At 37.3% G+C, this 20,429-nt stretch overlaps 1 protein-coding gene and 1 non-coding gene across 4 annotated transcripts in view; both read right to left on the reverse strand.

Annotated features, from left to right (window-relative positions):
* smc4 (structural maintenance of chromosomes 4) overlaps nucleotides 1-20,429 on the reverse strand; it is a 76,848-nt gene that overhangs the window by 54,698 nt on the left and 1,721 nt on the right. For all 3 annotated transcript variants that reach the window (XM_041216656.1, XM_041216663.1, XM_041216648.1), the window contains 6 exons: nucleotides 19,300-19,490; nucleotides 18,686-18,877; nucleotides 17,452-17,628; nucleotides 2,731-2,895; nucleotides 2,157-2,284; nucleotides 1,316-1,456 (listed from right to left, as the gene is read on the reverse strand). In XM_041216656.1, coding sequence (XP_041072590.1) covers nucleotides 1,316-1,456; nucleotides 2,157-2,284; nucleotides 2,731-2,895; nucleotides 17,452-17,628; nucleotides 18,686-18,877; nucleotides 19,300-19,490 — 994 coding nt within the window. The remainder of the gene's footprint in view (nucleotides 1-1,315; nucleotides 1,457-2,156; nucleotides 2,285-2,730; nucleotides 2,896-17,451; nucleotides 17,629-18,685; nucleotides 18,878-19,299; nucleotides 19,491-20,429) is intronic.
* Nucleotides 10,601-10,739, reverse strand: LOC121275589. Its single transcript, XR_005942528.1, has one exon. It is a non-coding gene; the product is annotated as a U4 spliceosomal RNA (small nuclear RNA).

Here is a 20,429-nt window from a genome sequence, read left to right on the forward strand (position 1 = left end):
AAAGACAAGATGGAACATGAAAGATTTTTATATTCTGGAAAAGACAACTTCCAAAGAATGTTTAAAATAACGGGTGTAAAGATCAAAAGGGGAGAAAATATATTTAAGGAAGGATTGAAAGTTATATGAATGGAGTGGCCATGTGAAATCTTGAAGAGTGTACTGTGAAGTATCAACTTTTAGCCATCCCAAGGAAGTGCGTACTTGTTCCAGAAAGCAAGGTGTTGTTTTAGCCTTGGATTTCCATTGTTGAGTGAGGGAGAGGGAAACCCTGTGAAATCTCACTTTTAGCAAAACTGGGTGCCTTGTGGTAATATTACTGGATGTTTGAAAGATTAAGAATCTATTTGGACTGCCACCTGAAAAAGGGTGTTTATTTGGGAGTATAGCGAAGTAGAAATCTTTTGGCAAATGTTTTAAGACTAACTTTAACAGTGTAACTGTAATCTTGTGTGTTAAGTTTTCTTTTCTTATGCTAATAAATGTTTTAATTTAATATTTTAAATCTCTAGAAGTGATAGTGGACTCTTTACTTCTGGCTTCAGTGCACATACCTTCTTGTACTAAAAATACAAATTGTTACGATAGCTTGGCGGCCAAGTTTCCCTTTGGGATTCAGTCGGCTTGGCAAGTACCACCTGCCATATCATAACAAACTATATGGATAAAATATCAATTGAGTTGTAAGATCAGATCATAATTCACTGATGAGTATGACAGTTCCCAATTTGGAGATTGAAATGTTCTACCAAGGAAGGCAGAAGTTAAATTGATATTCCAGAGTTCTCTCAATTTACCTTTGGGGAAAATGGGGGCAGGAAAAACATTATAGGACTTTTGTTCACAAAATTAGTTAGTTTCTTTTCGTGAAAGTCAAAGGCTTAAAAATAAAATGGTCTTTCCTAAATATCTATTTTTATGTTCTTAATTTTTGTTTTTATTCATTTGGATGCTGAATAGTCTCTTGTCTGTTGTCTACAGTCTTATCCTCAAATGTTTTTAAAAATAATTGGGTAACAAACCTCAGTTGTGGTGACAAGACCAAAGCCAAAATATTGTTATATTCCACCCATAAGGGATTGAATATCAGTGACATATCAACACATTTTATATTTCTGTGGGACAAAATCATTTAATGAGAGATCGAAACTACAAACAAGTGCAACAACAAAATACGATGGATGATGAAAATCAGAAATATAAATAAAAAATAGTGCAAATACCAGTAGGTCTGACAGCATCTGTGGATAGAGAAACATAGCTATTTCAGGTCAATGGCCCTTCTGTATTTACTGTAAAGAAGTATATGCCTTACTTTTCAAGATGCTTCAAAGCATTATTTTTGACTTTTATGTCTTCCACAAATTTGACACTTTTGTCACGGATATCTTGCGTGTCTTCATGGATTTTTTGTTTCTGTGCTCCCATATCGGCTATCCTTTTCTGCACATCATGACTGATGGGCGAAGGGAAAAATAAAAATTTAAAGCAGAGTCTAGATTGAGCTCAACCAAAAATCTGACCTTTTCTAAGTGTGGTTTGTATGCAGTTTTAGAGCAGAAATGCATCATGGGGGAAGATGGTGGCATTGTGATATCGTCACTGGGCTAGTATTCCAGAAGACCAAGGGTAATTCTCTGGGGACCTGGGTTCGAATCCCACCAGGGCAGATGGGGAAACCTGAATTCAATAAAAAATCTGGAATTAAAAAAGTCTGACGATGACCATTGCCAATTGTTGTAAAAACCCATCTGGTTCCCTATAGGGAAGGAGATCTGCTGCCCATACCTAGTTGGCCTACATGTGACTCCAGGCCCACAGCAATGTGGTTGACTCTTAAATTAGGAATGTGCAATAAATGCTGGCTTAGCCAGTGATGCCTACATCCCATAAAAGAATAATAAATAAAAATACAATTTAATTGGAGAAATGAAATGTTCTGATAAGAGCCAATGACAGTGCTCAGTTTTTAAGAAAAACGTTGCGTTGCATGTGCTTATTACAACGGCAGCAGGAATTAACAAAAATACTAATTACAAACAAGCATTTCAATTGGTAAGTATTTAGGATCTATTAAATTGTTTAAAAATGTAGATAAGGTAACATAATGAACAATAGTATTAATGTAGTACTTTGCAAGACTAAATTGAACATACATGTAATATTGCAAGACACGATTCTTTTTCTTCACAATCTCATTTTCCAAGGCAAGAAACTCAATTGCATGATTTTTTTCTCCTTCCAATGCATCCTTTTCTTTTTCCACCATCTTAACCCTATTAAGCTAAAATAAGAGCAAGTTTACCAGCTTTGTATTTTTCACAATGAAATTCAAGTCATTGCTGTACAATTTGTTTTTGAATGCACACCACTGTACAGAGATTTCAAAGAAACTGTTTCACCTTTGAACCAATCCAAAATAGTTTCTCTGAGGTTCTCCACAGGTGGCTAATTTTAAAAAAATGTACATATGTTTTATGACAATTACAGAAACATGTGTGTTATCATCCAATGACAAACTGCTATGCTTAATACTCCACTTTATAACTACAAATCAAATGCCTGGAAGTTTCCAAGAATTGCTGAAGAGCTAACAAAAACTCAAACTTCAGTACTATAAAATCTTGAAAAGTATCTTGTTAGCAGCAGTAAACAAAATAGCAATAACAGTTGCCTTTACATTTAGGAATGGTACATTTGATTATTTACTCAACACAGCTTCAAACTTACCTTTTCTCCTCTCTGTTCATTCAAAATCTCAACTCTGCGACAGAGGACCTGGATTGGTTCTTTCAATCGCCCGGATCCAATTATGTCTTCTAGATATTCCAGCATACCCTCACTGTGCTCATTTTGGCCTTTTGGCTTCATCATTGCAATTTGCTCCACTTCACCCTGACAATAGGTCAAACATGTAGGCAGTGGCATTATTGATTTGGTAACATTCATTAATGTTTACAAAGAATAAATACAATGTTAAGAGGTACTATATAGATACTTTGTAAATTGCTGCTTTTAACATTAAACTGGAAATGAATTATACGTACATGCCCCTCGGTGAGCAATGTTGAGAAAACTGGGTCCCGAGACAAAAATAAAACCATTAATTTAATTTGGATTTATATTCAAAGGTTCAGACTTAAAATAAAGCAGGCACAGGGTAATCTTGAAATATTTAATTATATTTAAGATTATGATCTGACCATGAAATAAAAGCATTCTCATTTTGTAATCAATACGATCTACATAATTTGGTGAAACATTCAGTAGCAAATAGCATTTAAAAAACGCTAATGAACTATCATGATTTGGAAGTAAACTTCTTTACTCTTCACAGAAAGAAATTTTGAACGAAAGCATGTCTAGATGTGTTAAAACAAATCAACTTCACTGGCTTAAAAGAAAAAGGCAATTTGGAAAATAAGTATTAGAGCCAGATATTGAAACTGCTAGCCATGACCATCAGGAAAAATTAAAAGCAGCAATTAGGATAATTTTCAACCTAAGCAAAAGACTGGTACTGCAGATTGTCCACGTGTTATAGAAGCCTCCTGTTGCAAATCTACCTCATTCTCAAGTGATCCCAGCAACTATCTGCATTTCAAAGGAATTTAACGTTTCTTCGTGTTGAGCTTTGCATAAAGCCAATTTAAAAAGGTAGTAACAGGCTTGACTAACAACTATTTCATTAGAATTGGGGGTAGGGGGTGGTAGCGGGAGTGGGTTGAGGATCAAGACATGGAGAATCAGGTCAAACAATTTTGCAAAACCACATTTGAACAAAGATCAGCTTTAGTTCAGCTCAGGAAAGGTAGTTAACTAGTTTATTTTAAAAATATATTTGTTCATGGAAAGCGAGCAAAACCAACAAGACAGCATTTTCACTCCTAACTCTGCTATTGAATAACACCAGAATTATATGTAAGCCAAACAATATAGAGGTACTAGGTTCTCTACCATGAAGGACGTTGGTGTATCATAGAATCATAAAATTGTTACAGGACAGAAGGTGGCCATTCAGCCTGTCACATCTGTGAAAGAGCAATTCACCTAGTGCCATTCCCCTGCCTTTTTGGCCCCTCAACTTTTTCTTCAGATAATAATCCAATTTTTCTTCAAAAGCCATGATTAAATCTGCCTCCAGCACACTTGCAGAGCCTCAGTTGAGTTTTTACATGAATTCAGCAGTCTAGTCCTTCTTTCACTGCTGCTACCTCCCACAAATGACCAATTATAAAAATAAATCACTTATTATGATGGGATTTGAACTCAACTTTTCAATTATTAGTCCAGTGTCAAAATTATTAGCTAACTGTACCCTTAGTTTCTTTTTTAATTCAAGCAATATGCCCCATTAAGCTGTGGAAGCAGTGTTCACTGTTTTTTTTGTATTACATGACAATAAGTTGGCTGACTGAATGGCAGAAGTGTGATCTTTCCTGTTGTTTTGCAGGTCGCTTGCTTAACAATTTTCACTGTCTCATGTTTTTCCATCTCCTTCAAAAAGACTGGAGACATGTGACAGTATGCATGAAAGACACAGTTGAGATGATGAGAAGTACTATTGTTACACTACTGGATCACATTACTGCATAAGTAGATATTGAGCAGTGAGCATTTGCACCAACATGCAAAGGATGTGCCAACTGTTTACGGCATCTCTCAGAGGGTAGTGTCTTTGGAACTCTCTTAAAAGCGGTGGAAGCAGTCTTTGAATATTTTTAAGGCAGAGCTAGATAGATTCTTGATAAGCAAGGGAGTGAAAGGTTTTTGCAGGTGGGTGGGAATGTGGAGTTGAGGTTACAATCAGATCAGCCATGATCTTATTGAATGGTGGAGCAAGCTCAAGGGGCCAATGGCCTACTCCTGCTCCTAAGCCAATAACAATCACCACTGAATCCAAGCAACTGTAAGCGGGCAAATCCAAACTGTAACATGGGTAAATGAAGTGAAGTTTTGCCCTCCAACCCATTTAGATAAATGTATTTTTCCGTACAACTTTAAGTTGGTATGATTCATTTAACAGCTGGTAGTGAACACTCAATTCACTGACATCTAGTAGATTGATCATAAGTTTATCACTCAATATTTAAAAATTCACAACTCACTGACGGTTCTGTTTTCCAATGAGCAATTGCTCTGTCATGACTAAAGCAATGTTTGGAATTAAAACATTGTTAAACATAATCACATATTTGGTACCTATAAAGTATATCTTAATAGATAGCACTGAAATGCTTGCATAAAAAACCCTATCAAACCTCAAACCATATTTCCATTGTGTAACCAGTTATGTGCCACCTTTTATACTCCACTAAATTATTAAGGTTTAATTTACTTACTACAAATTTGCCTGGGGCGGGGGCACATACCGCTCTATATTGTCCTGTAAATTTGGTTGCTTAATGATTTGCACTGTTTTATTTAATTTTTGATAGTTTTTACACACATTGCTTTAGTCAGAAGTTGCCTTATGCTGCCAAACAATGCCAAAAACAGAGAAACACAATTTCTGAGTAAACAGGAGCTCTAAGCAATTCTGAAGGCAGCAGAGAATTTGAAATTACTTTTCCAGTATGGCAACATGCATGAACAACAAATGCAACTAAATACAGCTTGTACCTATAAGCAAAGTTTTATGGTGATGGCATACATCACAACAATGCCCAGAAGACATCTAGAGCTCCAAATTAAATATTTTTTTCCCTCAAAAGGAGTGTGAAAATTAGGTTATTCAAGTTTAATGACTGCATACCACACTTGCTAAATTTTGATAAAACACAAGTGATCCTGAATATCCACAATTGGTGCACTGATTTAACCTGGTGTAGTAGTCCAATTAAGCAAGTTTTATTCTGACATAACAATTACTTTAGACAAAAAGCTCTTGCAACATGGACAACATACAGCTTGTGAGCTATGACACTGGTAAAAAAAAGACTGCAAGCTGAAAAAGAAAATTCCACTTCACCAAGCAATTGTTTTCACCATCAAAGAACCTAGAGTTGCATCTCTGAACCCTTCATTTATAATGCTTCTCATCGAAATGATGGTTAGAATTAGCTAAGTACATACCTGGATCAACTTCCTGGATGAATGACTCACATTACTTAGAGGAAGATTCCATTGTAATAACAAACCGCACATTCAGCAGTATTGTAGAATCGAAAATGTGCACTCATCCAGGAAATCATGGCATGGATTCACAAAGATTACTTTGAATCTTTTGAATTAATAAATTCCTGCCAGGTTGCTTTTAATCACTTAATATCACCATCAACAGGAACACTGACATCCTAACAACTTGTGCTCCAAAGCGGATTTGACACATTATTTCTCCAATATCTGGCTAACACAAGTTATCATTTTACCCATGCAATTAATCATTCAATTGCTTTTTGCCACTAGGTAGTTAAACCTTAAGTACAAAAGAAGCTGTAATGTCATCAATGAGCTTTTTTCTTTTCAAGTAAACTTCAGAATAATTTAAGCTGTTATTTAAATTCAAACTCTCCACAAGGGGACACTTTGCAAATGCTACTTTTCCTTAGCAAGATAAGAAGAGGACAATAAAAGTATACAAATGCAGTCAGTGAAATATCTCAATACAAACAGAACATCCAATATGCTAAAATGAACTATTGGACCATTGATAATCTCCCCAGGAAGGAAACCAAATTTCATGGGACACAAAAGGATGTACTCATAAAGAAAAATAAATTTCCGATGTGGTGGTGGGGGGGTTACTGACAGACTGAGGAAGTTAAAATGAAGACAAAACACCAAACTGAAGTAATTGGAGACTTCAGTGAAGTTATTTTCCATTGGGATTCACAGCAGTGCGGCGTTGGAGGTTGACTAGCATTTTCCCACTTGGTCCCTTTTGTATTGAGACGAGCAAAATGGTTACTTGTACATACTCTGCACTATTGCTAGTTTAGATGCAAGAAACCTTCAGTTAAATCGAAGGGCATTTGATTAAAATATTACAGCAGAGTACCCATCTACAGAAATCTTCGTTTTTGCACTCTGTACTCTTCAAATGAAGCATTGGAACCCTTCAGCGTCACTTTTAATTGGGCTCTCAAAGAATTTGTTATACCTATATTTGTTATCCATCATTGTGTTTATCAGATTAAAAACCAACTTTTTTTTATTCTTTCATGGGATATGAGCACAGCTGGCAAGGCCAGCATTTCTTGCTCATTCTTAATTGCCCTTCATAAGGTGGTGGTGAGCTGCTTTCTCAAACAACTGCAGTTCATCTGGCATAGGTAAACCTACAGTAGGAAAGGAGTTCCAGGTCTTTCATCCAATGGCAGTTCAGCAACAGGAATATTGATGGAACAGGATGATATGTGGCTTAGGGGAGAAGTTGCAGGTGGTGGTGTTCCATGCTTTTTTACCCTTGTCCTTTTAGGTGGTAGAGGTGATATGTTTGGAAGGTGTTGTTGAAGGAAGTATGGTGAGCTATGGTGCATCTTGTATATTGGTTCATACTGCTACCACTGTGTGTTGGTGGTGGGGGATGAATGTTTAGGTTGATGAATGGGATGGCCAATCAAGCAGGCTGATTTGTCCTGGATGGTGTCAAGCTTCTTGAATAGTGTTGGAGTCACACAAATTCAGGCAAATGGAGAGCGTTCCATCACACTCCTGACGTGTGCCTTGTATCAACACAGAAACCATTTTACAGGGTCAGAAAGTAGTCACATGCATCTTATCTCAGCATCAGATGCAAGTAGCATCAAATGTTAGATCATGCCAAATTGTAATTCTGTAGATCATATGGCTGGTGAATATGGAGTCTAATGGTTGGTGTGGGGGTGGTGGTGGTGGTGATGATCGGGAGGGGATACGATCAAGTGAACAGCTCTATCCTGGAATCTCGAAACACTGGAACAACACGTTCTGGCATCATCCATCGCACTTTTGATCTGAGTATTGTAGAAGTTGGAAAGGCTTTGAGGATCAGATTTCTGATTTTGCTTTTGCCTGGAAGGAAATAGAGCACATCAAACTAAGTTGACTTACTGATATTCATCAAATTGGTGGAGGAGGAAAACATCAAGTTTGGACCATAAAGTTCAACCTGGGTTTTTGATGTCATGTTGTTGACTACCCCACTTTCATTTGCCTTAACCAGCTGGTGATACATAGCAAAATGAGTAGGTGACAACCAAGCTGAAGAGAAGGGAATAAAAACACATACTACTTTCCGATACAACCTGAGGAACCACTGAAATTAACAGCAGGAAAGAAGTCCTTCAATCCTTCATGTCTGGGCTGGCTGTATATTAGAGCAATCCAAGTATCTCCCTCTGCATATGCTTTTCTCTTAAAAGATAGTTTTGGTCTCCATATTACAAAAAGGATATATAGAGAAACTACAAAGGTACAAGATGATTTATAAAGCTGAAACCAAAACTGAAAAATTATACCTAATAGAGAAGACTGAACAGGCTGGGTTCTTCTTAGAAAACAGAAGGCCGAGGGGTAGCCTAATATAAGTCTTAGTCACTTATAGTCCAATAGGGAATTCAGGAGAAACTTATTGACTGAGAGAAGGGTTAAATCAAGGAACTATGACATGAAGTGTTTAAGGCATATAGTAGAGCTGAATTTGAGGAAAAGCTAGATAAGTACACAAGGGGGAAAGGAATGGAAGGTTATGCCATTAGGGCTAGATATAGAAGGGTGGTAGGAGGCTTATGTGGAGTATAAACACTGGCATCGACCACTTGGACCAAATGGCCTGTTTCTGTACTGCAATTACTATGGAATTGCCTACTGGCATTCAAAGTGAACAGCTGCAAAATAGAAGCATTTCATACAATGGAGTTAATCCAAACACAATTTCAATTAAACATGGACAACTAAAAGAACCAGAGATATCAGCATTTAATAACCCTCTTTAATCAACCAGCAACACTATTACACTATTCACAATTACAATCTTTTTGACAATTTTCATACGAACATACGAATTAGGAGGGGTAGGCCACTCGGCTCCTCAAGCCCGCTCTGCCATTCAATAAGATCATGGTTGATCCGAATGTAACTTCAACCCCACATTCTTGCCTACCCCAGATAACCTTTCACCCCCTTGTTAATCAAGAATCTATCTAGCTCTGCCTTAAAAATATTCAAACATTCTACTTCTACACCTTTTGAGGAAGCAAGCTCCAAAGAGGCTCAACCCTCTGAGAGAAAAAATTCTCATCTCCGTCTTAAATGAGTGACCCCTAGTTCTAGATTATCCCAAAAGAGGAAACATCCTCTCCACATCCACCCTATCAAGACCCCTCAGGATCTTAAAGGTTTCAATTAAGTCAACTCTTACTCTTCTAAATTCCATTAGACACAAGTCTAACCTGCCCAGCTTTTCATCATAGGACAACCCACCCATTCCTGGTATTAGTCAAGTAAACCTTCTCTGAACTGCTTCTAATGCATTTTCATCTTTCTTTAAATAAGGAGACCAGTGCTGTACACAGTACTTCAGAAGCGGTCTTACCAGTGCCCTGTATAACTGGAGCATAACCTCCCTACTTTTATAATCTCAATACATGATAACATTCTATTAGCTTTCCTAACTACCCGCTGTACCTGCATACTAACCTTTTGTGATTCATGCACTAGGACATCCAGATTCCGCTGAATCTCAGAGCTCGAAAATCTCTCACCATTTAGATAATAAGCTTCCTTTTGATTCTTCCTGCCAAAATGAACGATTTCACATTTGCTAGATCTTTGCTCATTCACTTAACTTATGTCACTTATAGCCTCCTTACATCCCCATTACAATTTATTTTCTGACTCATCTTTGTGTCATCAGCAAACTTAGCCACCTTTCCTTCGGTCCCTTCATCCAAGTCATTTATAAATTGTAAAAAGTTGAGATCTCAGCACTGATCCCTGTGGCACACCACTCATCACATCCTGCAAACCAGAAAAAGACTCATTTATGCCAACTTTCTGCTTCCTGATAGCTAACCAAACCTCTATCCATACCAATATATTACCCCTACCCCATGAGCTTTTATTTTATTTTAAGTCTGACAGAGAAAATAAATTAAAAGCATTTCTTTTGAAGTAGAATTCTTACAAGACAGTAACTTTTGTACATCTCACCAGGGTAAAGTGGTCAGATAAAGTTTTCCATAGCAGTAGATGTATGCTCAAAAACAATAAAAGGATGATAAATGGGGGAGTGACGGGGTGTCAGACCCCACTAAATGAAAAATAAAATTGTGAACACCGAGATGCAAAGAGCCATGATTTATAAATACCTGCAGGTGCACTCTTGACATAAAATTGCATATACTTCCACAACCTAGGCTTATACCATTCATTCCAGTTTCTCCTTTGCAATGAAGCACCTAGGTTCTACATGTGAGGCAACATACATCAGCCATTTCAAGTACCTACTGACACTATGTATGTGCCCTTACTCCATTCCACTCATATTGGCACAGAAAAAGATGATATATTTATAAACTCCTCTTAAACCAAGCACAAACAAGTCTGTAGATATCTACAAATTTCCCTCTCCCACCTCCATACCCAGCCCCTTTAGAAGGATGTGGATTTATTTTTTTCTCTGCAGATACTGTCAAAAATTGCCATTGCCGACTATATTTCAAGTCGTCAAAGCGGGGTATTGGGAAGTTTTCAGTAAGAATTAATTGGGGCTCGGTTAAACCTCATCAGCTACAATACTGCCACTGCACATTGAGCGCCTTTCCAGACCTGCATTAATTGTATACAGGTGGCAACAATTAACTGGGATTTCACTTCTGTTTATTTGTTCCTATAAACAGTAGGTATTAGGCTAGGAGGTGAACATTTGTAATGTGTTACCTCCCAAGTTAGTGTGTATATTTTATTTATATATATATATATATATATATATACACACACACACACACACACACACACGTATATATAAATAAATAAAAAGAAAATGTGTAAAAATTGGTTCCAGTTCTATCATCTTGCATTCTGAAACTGAACACCCAGAACATCCCAAGGTCCTGTTCAGCTAATGAAGTACATTTTGAAGTAAAGTCAATGTTGTAATGTAGGGAATGCAGCAGTCAACTTATGTACAAGATTTCATAAAGTGAAGCAGATTAAGTGTTCTTTTTTATGTTGATTGAGGCATAAATATTGACCAGGGCACTTGGAATAACCAGAGTAAAGGGATGCATGCAGAGGAGACTACACTGGAGTGAGATGCAGGCAGAGTGTACAGTTGGGAATTTGGTACAGAGGTGCTCCTTTTTCCAGCCCCCACTAGCTGTAAAGTTACAATTTGCTTACCAGAAATAAAGAGTAACCTAGAGACAGCGGTGAGAGTTTGAAGAGCTTGTTGGTTGGGTTGGGCAGCAGGCGGTGGTTGTTCAGTGTATTCCAAAGAAAGTCAAAGTGTGAAATTATAGCAATGACTGATATAGCAAGTCATTTAGTTAGTAAGTTGATATAGTTAGTAAGCATTTTCACTTATCTAAATTAGGGAATATTACTTGAGGTAAGTATATCATTAATTGAAATAAGTATCTTCCAAAACTTAGATAATTTATTAAAAAGGTTTTATTAATTGGCTCAACGTCAACAAGCTAGAGGCTGAGCTGCAGTCCATGTGATGTAGGTATACCCACACTCCTGTTAGGGAGGACGTTGCTGGACTTTGACCCAGTGACAGTGAAGGAACAGCAATATATTTCCAAGTCAATATGGCGAGTGGCTTGGAGGGGAACTTACAGGTGATGGACTTCCCATATGTCTGCTGCGCTTCTCTTTCTAGATGCAGTGGTCATGGGTTTAGAAGGTGCTGTCTAAGAAGCCTTGGTGAGTTCCTGCAGTGCATCTTGTAAATGGTACACACTGCTGCACTGTGCATCAGTGGTGGAGTGAGTAAATGTTTGTGGGTGGGATGCCAATCAAGGAGGCTGCTTTGTCCTGGATGGTGTCAAGCTTCTTGAGAGTGTTGTTGGAACTGCACTCATCCAAGCAAGTGGAAAGTGGTCCATCACAATCCTGACTTATGCCTTGTAGATGGACGACTTTGGAGAGTCAGGAGGTAAGTCACTCACCGCAGGATTCCTCACCTCTGAACTACTCTTGTCGCCAGTGTTTATATGGCTTGTCCCCCCCAGGATGTTGATAATGGGGGAATTCAATGCTAATAATGCCACTGAATGTCAAGGGGTGATAGTTAGGTTCTCTCCTGCTGGAGATCATCATTGCCTGGCACTCGTGTGGCATGAACTTTACTTGCCACTTATCAACCCAAGCCTCAATACTGTCCAGGTCTTGCTGTGAGTGGACATGGACTGCTTCAGTATCTGAGGAGTCGCGAATGATGCTGAACATTGTGCAATCATCACTGAACATCCCCACCTCTGACCTTATGATAGAACGAAGGCCATTGATGAAGCAGCTGAAGATGGATGGGCCTAGGACACTACCCTGAAGAACTCCTGCAATGATGTCCTGGAACTGACGATTGACTTCCAACAGCCACAGCCATTTTCCTTTGTTTTGGTGTGACTCCAATCAGAAAAAAGTTCCCCCCTGATTTCCATTGACTCCAGTTTTGCTAGGACTCCCTGATGCCAAACTCTGTCAAATGCTGCCTTTCTGTCAAGGGCAGTGAATCCAGAGATTACTCAGGTAATTACTTCTGGATTATTACCTGAGCCATGAGCAAATTGGAGTTGGGTAAATAAAATGAGAGAGATGAACTTGTGGCTCAAAGACTGGTGTGGGAGAAATAGGTTGAGGTTCATGGTGCACTGGCACCAGTACTGGGGAAAGTGGGAGCTGTACGGTTAGGACAGTCTTCATCTGAGCCATGCTGGGACCAGTGTTCTGGCAAGTCGTATAACTGGGACAGAGAGGGCTTTAAACTAAATAGTGGCGGGGGGAGGGGGTGTCACAGAAGTGGACAGTGTTTGTTTCGGTTTGATAATAGCCTTAACTTCCCTATTTAGCAACAGATGGTTCATCCTTCTCAAAGTGTCTTTCTTTCTCACTGGAATAAATCTTTACTGAGAGTTATTAAATAGCTCCTTAAAAGTCTGCCATTGCATCTCTACTGTCTTAATTTTTAACCTAGTTTCCAAGGCGACTTTGCCTTCATTCCCTTATAATTATCTTTATTTAGGTATTAAATACTAGTCTTAGGCCCACACTTCTCACCTTCGAACTGAATGTGAAATTCTATCATGTTATGATCGCTATCGCCTAGAGGCTCTTTTACTATGAGGTTATTGGTTAAATCTGCCTCATTGCACATTAGCAGGTCTAGAATAGCCTGCTCCCTGGTTGGACCTAAAACATACTACTCTAAGAAATTATCCCGAATACACTGTATGAATTCATTTTCCAGGCTATCTTTGCCAATCTGTTTCGCCGTAGATTAAAGTCACCCATGATTATTGCAGTACCCTTTCTTACAAGCCCCATTAATTTCTTCCCATATAATCTGTACTACAGTTTTGGCCCATTACACCCTTTGCCTGCACTCCTGAATATAACAAGGTTTATTGGGATCCATCATCTAACCATTTAAAATTTTGAACATTTCTGCCATATCTTCGCAGATTCCTCTTTTCAAAGGCTAAAATGGCAAGGTGATCAATCTTTTAAAAGCAAGTTGACCGTCTTGGATGGGCTCACACCCCTCAACAGTAAGGGGACTCATGGAGAAGAGACTATGCTTGAGTGAGGTATAGGTCAAGTGTGAAGTTGGGAATTTGGTGCACATGGAAATTTGATGCACAGGGAGAAAGACACAAGTTGCTTATCTGAAAAGGAGGATAATCTAGAGACAGCACAGAGTTTGAAAAGCTAAGGGGGCAAGCCAATGGGTTCAGAGTATTCTAGAGAAAACTGAATTGTGATGTAACATGAAAGAAGGTAAGCGACTGATTTGTTGGGGAACGTTTTCTCTTACCTAAACTAAGAAATTTTAATCGGGTAAGTATAACATTTATTGAAATAATAAAATCACGTGCACAAGCAGGACTAGAGCATTAATTAAAATAATTAGTTAATTAAAATACAATATGGATGTCCAGACAGGTGATGTGTTGCAGCTGTAGTATGTGGGAGCTGGATGTCAGTGTGATCCATGGCAACCACATCTGCAGAAAGTGTCTGCAACTTGAGGAACTCTGGCTCAGAGCTTCAGATGCTCTGTAATATAGTAATGTAATCTCTGTAATATGTAATGTATCAGGGAGGAGGAAAGTTACCTAGACACTGTGCTCCAGAAGATAATTCCAGGGGCGGTAAAGGGCTTTAAACAAAATAGTAGGAGCAATAGATTATGTGAGAGGAGATGTGGCAAAATAAAGAGAAAGGATGAGGCAGAAAGGGGCAGAGCTTACAAACTCCGCAGATAAGGCCAGATTTTACAAGAATAGTAAAAGGACAGAATTAAAGGCTCTGTTTCTCAGCATTCGTAACAAAACAGACAAATTGATAGCACAAATAGAAATAAATATGTATGACCTGATAGCCATTTCAGAGATGTGGTTGCAAGGTATTCTAAATATGCAAGGGTATTTGACATTTCGGAAGAATAGGAAACTAGGTAGTGGGGTAGCTCTGTTAATTAAGGTTGCCATTAGTACAAGAGTGAGTGATGACCTAAGTTCAGAAGATCAAAATGTAGAATAAGTTTGCATAGAGATAAGAAATAGCAAAAGGTAAGAAGTCACTTGTTAACAGGCCCCTGACAACAACTACACTGTAGGACAGAGTATAACGGAAAAAATAATGGGGGCTAGTAAGAAAGATACTGCAATAATCATGGATGATTTTAATCTTCAGATTGGAAAATGCAGCCTGGGCCATGGAATTAACTCAAGGCCAAGTTAGATTTTTTTGAATTCATTTACGGGATGTGGGCTTCACTGGCTGGGCATCCCTGCCCATCCCTAATTGCCCTTGAGAAGGTGGTGGTGAGCTGCCTTCTTGAGCCGCAGCTGTCCATGTGGTGTAGGTACACCCATAGTGCTGTTAAGAAGGGAGTTCCAGGATTTTGACCCACCAACTGTGAAGGTACGGTGATATATTTCCAAGTCAGGATGGTGAGTGACTTGGAGGGGAACTTCCAGGTAGTGGAGTTCCCATGTAGCTGCTGTCCTTGTCCTTCTAGATGGTAGCAGTCATGGGTTTGGAAGGTGCTGTCAAAGGAACCTTGATGAATTTCAGAAGGACAGGAAGCAATGGAATTGAGGTCACAAAGGAGTAAAGGTTTATGGGGGATGGACAGAAAATAGAGTTGAGGCCACAACCAGATCAGCCATGGTCTTATTGACTGGCAGAGCAGGCTCAACGGGCCGAATGACCTACTCCTGCTCCTAATTCCTGTGTAAGACGCTTGCTAAGTTTGCTCCAGTTGGGAGCAAGAATCCATATCACTTAAATTTTGAATGACTTAAAAATATGGCCTTCAAGAGTGGTTTGCATTCAAATCATGAAAATATAGGAATTGTGACTTTATTATATCAGAGAAGGTGGTTTCATTTCCAGCGTTTTGAGGATGGGGAACAGATTGACCCAAGGCACCTGAAGCCTTTGACAGGTATTTAATCATCCTAGCAAGGAATCTTATGTACTGCATACAGGTATAAATCACGTCTACACTTATTTTTCATCCTCTGTGAAAAGTGAATTATCACAAGTAGCAGAGTTAGTCAAATGACATATTTACAAAAAAGAACTTGGTAAACTATACATATAACTTTCATATTAAGGAGAGATTCAGCCACAACTATGAAAAGTCTGAAATCATAAATGCATAGATGCAGCCACATTAGGGATCATTTTAACCTATCTTGTTGGGATCAGTTGCATCACTGGTTTTAGGCCCCACTGATTTTATTTGCCATTGAACCCAATGGAATAATACTAGGCGGGGTTGAAAACACTGGGGGTTTCCTGCCCAGTGTTAGGTTAAAATTACTGCACTGTGTCAGTTTCAATCAACTACCAAGAAGTTACAAAAATTCTGAGAAGAAAAACGTGATTAGGCACAAAACTAGGAAAAATGGTGCACTGGCAATGTGAGGAATATTATTAAAATAATTTGTAAACCTTTTTGCTGCAACTAACATAGCATGAACAGTTCCTTCTTTCCACAATTAATTTCTATTCCCAACACTAATAGTTTTTTTGGCACATTAAAAATATCATTGCATTGCTGAGTACAATTATTTGCATACTAGTATGTTAAAAAGGCAGTGACATAACCAACATTATCTCAAAGCTGCGGGTGAGCATGGCTACACAGCAATCTTTAAGGTACTTCACGACCACTCACATGCTGGCCTACTGCACACTGAAATAATGTAGACACACGTACTTTAGAGGGATCATTGCTTCCAACTACCGTACTTGAGCAAACCAATGATGGAGGAAAAATATTCAAAAACTAGAACGCTACTTACAGAAGAGCAAGAAAAATAGAATGAGGGCACAGTAATTAAAACTTCAAAACATCACAGCCTGCAAAATCTACAAGTGTAAAAAAAATTGTTTAAAGAATAGTGAACACGAACTAATTAAAAATCAAAAATAGGTTGTTTTTTCACCTCCAATCTATATGTATATATATATATATATATATATATATATACACACATACACACACACACACAGTTTGGCTTGGCTGACAACCACAGTAACAATGGGAAAGGCATTTTCCCAATGAGCATAACCCAATTACAATTTAGTGGTTCTACCAAACGAGGACTGGTGTCACTGATATTTCTCAAATACTTTCAACATTAATACAAGTTACAATGGGCTCAACCTTATATTGAGTTAGGCTTTAATTTGCAGCTGCAAATACATTGGCTTTTACTTTTTACATATTTTAGCAAGCAGTTTGCAAATACTAACAATTTACCAGTTCAATTAAAGTAGCATCTAAATATACTTACTACATGAGAAGATATTCCTTTAACAGCAATTTAAGTTGACTTTTTCTTCTGTCACATTCACCAAAAAAATTCACTTTTGAAATGCATCGATCTGGCGGATGATAAAACCATGTCACACTGCAGCAGCACAAGTAATATTGGCGATTATCACCACGCCAATATTTACGTGCTGCTAAAGTGTAACTGGCGTTTTCATTAACGTGTGTACTCAAAAATTTCTTAAGTGAAAAATGACAATAAGTAAAACATTTCATTGAATAGGAAGCAATTTTCTTTCTGATTTAGTCTTAAAGCACTACAGCAGCAAATAATGGCTTGAGTTGTGAAAGCAGCCCTGCAAACCATGATGTGCTGCTACAGCAATCTAAGGTAACAGGAACAACTCTGCTGGTTCATTTCTTCCAAACGCATAGATTCTTCCCCCCGCCCCCAACAAAGAATATTTCCATTGATATTTAATATAGTTCATGGCGATCTTAAGGAGACTTACCTGAAGAATCAAAAATCTGTTGTGATCCAGATCAATTCCATGGCTGCGAAGCAAAATTCCTACATCTTTGAATGTCGATTTCTTTCCATTAATATGGTAAACTGATGAATTGTCCTTGTGGGCAGTTCTTGAAACATAGAACTCGCTATTTGGAATAACTTCAAAATCATCACCTTCCTTTCATTAAAACGGATTGTTGAAAAATTATTTAATAATGAAAAGCTGCAGCATATATCTTTTATACAACAATTTAAATAATTGTGCTTTTAGTTAGCTCATTGCAAAAAACATTTCTCTTAATGATAATTACAAATTTCTTTAAATAAATCTAACAATTTTTACATCTTTGCATGAGTGTTTAACAATTAAATATTACACCAGGTACACAATGGGGAAAAGGTGAGACAAGTATTTGATATACTTAACACATTTTTAGAACTGATTTCAGATTTTTAATTTTCAGTTTGCCATAGTACAACTGATTATCATTTTAATTCACTTCTCAGCTCATCTGTCATTTCACAATGCTCAAAATCAGTGTATGTGTTTTAAATGGCTAATTTTCAATATAAAGCCCCAACCCCACACAAAAAATAATTTTGTATTCTTTAAAGGTAACAAAACTGCCTATCACCATCTCCACTGCAGTTGTTAGATAAGAGAGAAATCAAATATCCATTTGTTTTCACACAAAAATCACTGTACAGGCAGAAAATTATGTTATATAAAAGCTTCCTTTAAAAAAGTATTTTTGGCAAGAAAGTTGCCCCATCGTTTCTGTCTACATTTTCTTCTAATGTCCTCCATTGATTTTATTTGACTGATACAAAACACTGGAACATCAATGACTTTTTATTTTCCAATATATTTCAGTACCCTTGAAAGCATTTTGTAGATATTTACTGTATTTAAATGAACACTAATAAAACTTTCTTAGGTTGCACTAACATATTTTACCCATTAAGCCAACCCAAAACAGAAAAACAAAGTCAATCAGGGCTTCTGATTCAATACTTTACTTACATGCTACAAAGCCAACACAATTACTTATTTACAAATTGTACTTCCTCAGATTCAATACAAACAAAAGTAGCAGGAAGTAAGGAAAAAAAATAAGTGCTCTATTCAATCATTTAAAAATTATATTGCTGGTTAAAATAATTGAAGTACATAAATTATGATGTATAACGTTTATTTTTTTTAAAAGACAATTTCAATCATGTAGTATAATTACCTTATCAATGATTTTTTGAAAGTGAACTTCAACAGTACAGCTCTGAATGTCTTTGTGTCCATCGGAATTGTGAATGAGCACAGACAATTTTTTAGAACGAATTTTTTGGGCCCGGTAGCCAAAAACAAACAGCATTGAGTCAATCACATTTGATTTCCCACTCCCATTTGGTCCAATAATACAAGAAAACCTCTGTACAAAAGGAAAAAAAAAATTACAGAACACTGTAGATATTTTAAAAATATTTTTTCTGGCCATTATTAATGCTATGCACCATATACTGAAGTTGTAGTCAGCATAAAGTGTGACGTGCAATACTCCCAGCTGTCCATTTACACCAACTCTTGTTTTTCAGCAGGACTGTTTTAAATTATTAAAGTCACTGTACTTTTGTCAAAAAAATCACTATTTTTAAGACAACATAATACACACATTAAATCTCAAATTCATATCAATTCTAAATTTAAGGGAACTGACCAAGCATTTTTCAGTTTCACATCTCCACCCAAAATGTTTCAAAACCTGTAAAATTCTCAGCCACAAGTAAAAATTAAGCACAGCATATTTCTTAAAGCACAACTAGATAACAATATATATTTTTTTAAAAGGTTTACCTTGTGAAAAGGACCTAGGATTTGTTCTCCTGCATAGGATTTGAAATTTTGGTTCACTATATGTGTTATCATGAGGCGAGGAGCTCCAGGTTCATTGGTCATTGCTGGGGGTGGAGGAGGAGATATGCCAGCTAAAATTTCTTCCAAGCTTCGATTATCTATTGGTTCAACTGGTGATTCTGAGACAACATCTAATAAGAGACAAAACAAATTAAATGCTATTCTACCAAGGAAAAGGGGTGGAAAACAGTTGAATGTTTCACCTATCAACTTTGCACCACATTTCTTTACAAAAAGCTACTTCAGATTTCACGTTTAAAGTTGAATTTTTTCTACAAAAAAACAGATACCATTTTATCACAGTCAATACATAAAAATCTGGAAAGTGTAGCCATTCAAAAATTACAACTTCAAAATTGAACAGTTAAAGATCTACTTGCCACAAAAATGAACACCAAAAGTATTTTGTTACCAGTTTTTTTAATGAATCAAAACATTTTCCAGACAGATGTTTATATTTTTCTTAAAATTATTCATGCTTCAATCTTGCTGGAAAAAAAACAATATTCATCACCATGGATAACACATTTGAAGATGAAGTGTGCTACACTTAAGTTAATAAATTTAAGTGAATGTTTAAAACCCACTGTGTGTATGAGGGGAAGGGAGTGCTACAACAAGATATTTTAATTTACAATAAAATTCATATTGATGCTCTGTTAAACACTGCCACAGGCCACATTTCAGGAACTTTTCTTGCAATCGTGTAAAAAAGTGAACATAAAAATACTGGACGGCAGTAATGGCTAGTGAGTATTCAACTTGTACTAGTTTAATGCTGCTATTGAATCTTGTACGCTTGCCAAATACTTGCTTTTAGAGTTGCTGCAGCAACAGTCTGGAAAAACTAATTTTATCCAATTTCTGGCAAACTTTTCTAAAAAAACGAAAATAATTTTGCACACAAATTACTCTTCCTTTTAATTCTTAGTTAAAATCTCTTACATCTTCCGCAGCTTCCGAACGCAGTTTTGATTCCAGACTACAGAAACTCAACCCCTCCCCCCACAATTCACGTACTGTACAAAAACGCGCAAAGGAAAAAAGGGAACACAATGAAAAGAAAACCT

Source organism: Carcharodon carcharias, chromosome 2 (genome assembly GCF_017639515.1).
Source record: "Carcharodon carcharias isolate sCarCar2 chromosome 2, sCarCar2.pri, whole genome shotgun sequence".
In the NCBI taxonomy this organism is placed as follows: domain Eukaryota; kingdom Metazoa; phylum Chordata; class Chondrichthyes; order Lamniformes; family Lamnidae; genus Carcharodon; species Carcharodon carcharias.